The following is a 6309-nucleotide window of genomic DNA, read 5'->3' as shown; positions in this document are numbered from 1 at the left end:
AAAAAAAAAAAAAAAAAAAAGGTGCTTCACTCGGCATAAAGGGAGGTTGGAAGGAAGCAGATCTGGAACTCAAGAGAGACATGTAGGTAGGGAGACCAGCCTGGGAGGCTTCAGGCACATACACGTGTATTGAAGGCCAGGAAGGTGGGTGAGATGACCAAGGGGTGAGGGTGAAAGACAGAGCCCTGAGGCTTTACAAGATGGAAAAACTCAAAACAGTGGTCCCCTACCCCCGGGCCGCAGACTGGTAGGAGCAGGGTGGCACAACAAGAGGGGAGAGGCAGGCGACCAGAGCTCTGTCTTCTTTCAGATCAGCAGTGGCATTAGATTCTCGCTCTTTTTTTTTTTTTTTTTTTAAAGATAGCATCTCGCTCTGTCGCCCAGGCTGGAGTGCAGCAGCCGCTCCCGGCCACCACAGCCTCGACCTGCCGGGCTCTGGCCATCCTTCCGCCTCAGTCTTCCAAGTAGCTGGAGCCACAGGTGTGCGCCACCACACCCGGCTAATTTTTTGATTTATTGTAGAGACGAGGTCTCGCCAAGTTGCTCAGGCTGGTCTCGAACCCCTGGGCTCAGGCAATCCTCTCGCCTCTGCCTCCCAAAGTGCTGGGATTACAGGTGTGAGCCACCATGCCTGCCAAACATTAGATTCTCATAGGAGTGCAAACTCTATTGTCAACTGCACTTCAGAGGGATCTAGGTTGTGCATGCTTTATGAGAATCTAATGTTTGATGATCCCTCCCCTGCGTCTGTGGAAAAATGGTCTTCTGCGAAACCAGTCCCCGATGCCAAAAAGGGGACTGCTGTCTTAAAAGATAAATCTGGGCTGGCTGCAGTGGCTCATGCCTGCACTTTGGAAGGCCATGGCAGGAGAATTGCCTGAGCCCAGGAGTTTGGGACCATCCTGGCCAACATAGCAAGATCCCATCTCCACAACATTAAAAAAAAATAATAGCCAGGTGTGGTGGCCTAGGCCTGTAGTTCCAGCTACTTGGGAGGCTGAGGCAGGAGGATCACCTGAGCCCAGGAGGTCAAGGCTGTGGTGAGCTCTGATCACACCACTGAACTCTAGCCTGGATGACAGGGTAAGACCACAATAAGAAACGAAAGGGAGCGGGGAGGAAAGAAAATACAGAAGGAAAGAAAGGAACAAAGCCAGGTGTGGTGTGGTGACTCACGCCTGTAATCCCAGGACTTTGGGAGGCTGAGGCGAGTGGATTACCTGAGCCCACGGGTTCGAGACTAGCCTGGGCAACTTGGCGAGGCCTCGTTTCTATAATAAATCAAAAAATTAGCTGGGTGTGGTGGCACACTTCTGTGGTTCCAGTTCCTTGGAAGGCTGAGGCGGAAGGATCGCCTGAGCCCAGCAGGTCGAGGCTGCCGTGAGCGTGCCACTGCGCTCCAGCCTGGGCGACAGAGTGAGACTTGGATTCGTTTTAAAAAAGGAAGGAAGAAGGAAGAAAAGAAAAGAGAGAGAGAGAGAGAGAGGAAGGGAGGAGCAAATTGGACGGAGCAAAGGAAATTGGGCTGGGACTGAGGCTGGACAAAGGCTTGGCCAACACGGGGGGGGCGGGGGCTGTGGAGCGAGTGCTTCAGAATCCGTGTGACATCAGAACGTCCCCATCGGTACCCTCCTCCCCTCCCCGTCGCTAGTGTGGGCCGCCCTGAGACAGGTGGGACTTTAAGGGAGGTGGCCTGAGGGTCACCCTCAAGGTGACAGGCTTCCCAAACATCCTTCGGCTGGGTAGTAAGTCCCTCCCGGAAGGCAGATCTAGGTGATGAAAAAAATAGAAGTAGGGTCTTGCTCTGTTGTCCAGGCTGGCCTCAAACTCCTGGCCTCAAAGCCCTCCTGCCGCCTCAGCCTCCCACAGTGCTGGGATGACAGGCTTGAGCCACCGCGCCCGGCCTGTTTTTTACATTTTCAATTTATATCCATCCCATAGGCCCATTGATATTCATCCCAGAAAAAGGAACAGCGATCGGCGCTTCTGTCTGATCACGGACCGAGAACCCCAAACCAGCAAGACAGGCTGATTTTCAGCCGAGAGCCCAACATTCATTCATTCAGAACCTACTGAGCAAATAAAATTCGGAGGCAGAAGACACACGCTACGTTTTTATGGAGTCCCTACAATGTGCAAGATGGTGTTAAAAGTAGCTTTTTTCTTTCTTTCTTTCTTTTTTTTTTTTTTCCATTTCAGGTCAGTACCCACTTTAAAGGAAATCAGTGGTTCTCAGCTGGGAGCAGCCCTGCCCCCTGGAGGACACTTGGCATGTCAAGTTTTTTGTGTGATTTTAGGATCCCGGGTGGGTGTGCTCCTGGCAGGTACCTGGACGGCCTCCCCAAAGAATTCTCAACTCAGAATTTCAATAGTGCCAAAGTTGAGAAGGCCTCAGATGGAATGAGGTGGAATCAGATAAAATAGAGCAGAAGCTATCAGAGGACACTGTTGCAACATAAGGATAAGTATCGTTTCATAAAACTTTTCTTCTATTTTTCTCCACCGAGATACCCCATAAGGTGTATCTCCCAGGTGAGTGCGGTGGTTCACACCTGTAATCCCAGCACTTTGGGAGGCCAAGGCGGGAGGACCGCTTGAAGCCAGGAGTTAGACACCAGCCTGGGCACCATGGCGAGATCCAGTCTCAACAAAAAAATAGAAAAATTTTCCAGCCAGGTGCGGTGACTCACGCCCGTCATCCCAGTATTTTGGGATGCTGCGGCGGGAGGATTCTTTGAGGCCAGAAGTTCAAGATCAGCCTGAGCAACGTAGTGAGACTTTGTCTCTACAAAAAAATTTTTAAATTCCTTGGGCACGGTGACTTATGCCTATAGTCCCGGCTACTCAGGAGGCTGAGGTGGAAGGATTGCCTGAGTCCAGGAGGTTGAGGCTGTGGTGAGCCACAGGCTTGCCATTGCCCTCCAGACTGGGTGACAGAGTGAGACTCCAACGAGAGAGAGAGAGAGAGAGAGAGAGAGAGAGAGAGAGAGAGAGAGAGAGAGAGAGAGGAAGAAGAAAGAAAGAAAGAAAGGAGGAAAGATAGGAAGAAAGAAAAGAAAAATTTTCCAAAAACACTACCTAATAAAAAATAAATAGATGGCCGGGTGTGTGGTGGCTCACACCTGTAATCCCAGCACTTTGGAAGGCCAAGGCAGGAAGAGTGCCTGAGCCCAGGAGTTCAATACCAGCCTGGGCAACATGGGGAGACCTCATCTCTACAATTAATTTTAAAAATTAGTAAGGCGTGCTGGTATGCGCCTGTAGTCCCAGCTACTTGGCAGGACAGAGGCAGAAGAGTCACTTGAACCCGGGAGGTCGAGACTGCAGTGAGCCGTGACTGTGCCACTGTACTCCAGCCTGAGCGACCGGGTGAGACTCCTACTCAAAAATAAATGAAAGAATGAAAAATTTTCCCAAAGCACTCCCCAATAAGAAATAAATAAACAAATAAGAAAACCTAGCCGGGCGTGGTGGTGGCACCTGCCGTCCCAGCTACTCGGGAAGCTGAGGCATTTGAGCTGGAATGTACGTGTCGGAGAAGCCAGACTCCAGGCAGAGCAAAGCGAAGGCTTCATGGCTGGATCCAGCTGGGTGTGTCCCAGAGGCAGAAAGCAGCCCCCTGCACATTGGAAGGCGGAAGTGAGAGGATTGCCTGAGCCCAGGGTTCGAGACCAGCCTGTGTAACATGGCGAGATCTCGTCTCTACAATAAATCAAAAAATTAGCTGGGCGTGGTGGCGCTCACCTGTGGTTCCAGCTACCTGTTAGGCTGAGGCGGAAGGATCGCCTGAGCCCAGCAGGTTGAGGCTGTGGAGGCCATGAACGTGCCACTGCATACCAGCCTGGGGGGCAGAGTGAGATTTTGACTCAAAAAAAAAAAAAAAAAAAAAAATGAAATCAGTCCAGTGCAGGGAAGGGAGGAGATGGCCCATGAGGGTAAGGTGGGCGGGTGGGGGGGGAAGCCAGGGGTCAATGCACTCTTCCCAGGAGCTCTTGGGCTGCGGGGGGGGGGGGAGAGGAGAAGGTGGCCAGGGGGACATGGGCAGAGCTGGCCACTGGGCGGTGACCACGAAGAGATAACAAGCAGCTGAGTGACAGAGGTGGCAAGTGACAGACAAAGGGAGGCGGAGCGGGCAGGGGAGAAGAGGCAGCAGAGATGACCCCATGCCAGAGGCTGGGAGGACAGGGGACCTGGGCAGGGCCTGGGGAGGAGCTGTGGGGGTGGTGGCGGCGGGGGCCTGGCCCTTCTCCCCAGGGCGGGGCAGGAGCTTGGGCCCCAGGGGAACCGGCCCGGCAGGGCCACCCACCTGACTCACGCAGAAACTGGGACAGCCGTGGCCCACCCGCCTCCTCAGTCCCAGCTGGAAATAAAGATACGTTTCCAGGCTGCCGGGCACCACCCTCGGAGCCCAGAAGCCAGCCTCTCCACAGTGAGGCCCTGCCAGCCTTTGCCTCCAACTGGGACTCCTGCCTCAGGGCCTCCTCCAAACCTTTCCGCTTTCATTTGCTTTCCTCTGTCACGCTCCTGATTCTACAAGGCTGGGAGTGTCTGTGTCTCCTGGTATCCCCCCATCCAATTGGAATCCCTCCAGGTCACAGAAGGTACAAAATCACCCTCACCCAGGGCACCCAGTAAGAAATTTAGAAGTCCAGGACTTAGGCATGACCTGCTTGGTGAACTCCTACATATACATCAAAACCCACTTCAAACCCATCTTCCCTCTGGGAGGACTTCTCAGACCCCACCCCGTCCTTGATATAACACATCAGTAACTAATGCACAGCCATAATTAATTCAAACCGAACACTTAATATATTCCCGGATGCTGGGGTGGCCGTGAGTGTGCTACTGCACTCCAGCCTGGGCGACAGAGTGAAACTCCAATTCAAAAATAAAAGAATAAAAATAAAACACCTCTCTCGAAGGAGAAGCAGCCACATTCATTGGCCGGACGTGGTGGCTCACGCCTATAATCCCAGCACTTTGGAGGCCAAGGTGAGAGGGTTGCCTGAGTCCATGGGTTTGAGACCAGCCCAGGCAACTTGATGAGACCTCATCTCTACGATAAATCCTATATATATATATATATATATATATATACAGTTGTTCTTTGTTGTTGTTTTTTTTTAGTTAGAGTCTCACTCTGTCGCCCAGACTGGAGTGCAGTGGCCGCTCCCGGCCCCCGCAGCCTCGACCTGCTGGGCTCCGGCGATCCTTCCGCCTCAGCCTTCCGAGTGCTGGAACTACAGGCGCACGCTACCATGCCCGGCTAATAATTTTTTGATTTATTGTAGAGATGAGGTCTCGCCAAGTTGCCCAGGCGGGTCTCGAACCCGCAGGCTCAGGCCATCCACTCACCTCAGCCTCCCAAGGCGCGGGATGACAGGCTGAGCCACCGAGCCTGGCTCCTTGTTGTTTTTTCGGACCCTTTCTGATCTCACTCACAGGGACTGTACCAGGTAGGTTATCATTACCCCATTTTGCATATGCCGCCAAGGCCTCTATTCTGAACTATCCTTTATTACCGCTTCATCTCTTGGGTCCAGGTGTATTAGATGAGCACCTACTGTATGCCAGGCACCTGTTCCAGATTCTGGGGATGCAGCAGGGGGCACCTCCTGGATGGTGACATTGGAAATGAAAGATGAAAAAGAAATCCTCCCCGATAAGGTCTGGAGGAAAAAGAGAGGTCCCAACGTTACTGGGAATTCTCCTACTCCCGCCCCTCTGCCCATTAACTGTTCCCTTTGTGGGGGAATGCCCTTCCCCAGCTAACAAACTCCTACCCATCCTTTAAAGTCCAGTTCCAATACCTACTCCTCCTAGGAAGGCTTTCCTGCCTGATCTCCAGGTAGAGTTCACAACACCTCTGGGCTCCCACAGCCTGGGGTCCTTCCCTCTATCCCACAGGCGTCGAAAAACGGATGGGGGGGTGGTGGCCTAAGTAGGAGTAGGCTCCACCAGGTTGGAAGCTCTTCAAGGCCAAGACCTCTTCAGGGCTGAGTCCTCTCTGGGCTCTTCATTTCCAAGATGAGCTGTGGGCACATTGGAGCTGATTTTATAAATAAGGAATAAAGAGTAGAAACTAAGAAGAATGGGTCAGGAAGGGGATTCGAACCTGTGGTTCTAAAAGCTCTCCAGCCCGGCACACCTGTAATCTCATCACTCTGGGAGGCGAGAGGATGGCCTGAGCCCCCGGGTTCGAGACCAGCCTAGGCAACTTGGCAAGACCGCGTCTCTACCATAAGGTAAAAAATTAGCCAGGTGTGGTGGCGCACGCCTGTAGTTCCAGCTACTTGGAAGGCTGAG

The 6309-nt window shown here is 52.7% G+C and overlaps 1 protein-coding gene across 1 annotated transcript in view; it reads left to right on the top strand.

The window, feature by feature from the left end:
- The first annotated feature begins 3929 nt into the window (after nucleotides 1-3929).
- CLPP (caseinolytic mitochondrial matrix peptidase proteolytic subunit) overlaps nucleotides 3930-6309 on the top strand; it is a 10077-nt gene continuing 7697 nt past the window's right edge. The window contains exon 1 of the mRNA XM_021709073.1: nucleotides 3930-3935. Coding sequence (XP_021564748.1) covers nucleotides 3930-3935 — 6 coding nt within the window. The remainder of the gene's footprint in view (nucleotides 3936-6309) is intronic.

This window comes from Carlito syrichta, unplaced genomic scaffold, assembly GCF_000164805.1.
Source record: "Carlito syrichta isolate Samal-C Ts95f unplaced genomic scaffold, Tarsius_syrichta-2.0.1 Scaffold156020, whole genome shotgun sequence".
NCBI classification, from domain to species: Eukaryota; Metazoa; Chordata; class Mammalia; order Primates; family Tarsiidae; genus Carlito; species Carlito syrichta.
This window is presented reverse-complemented; position numbering and strand designations above follow the sequence as displayed.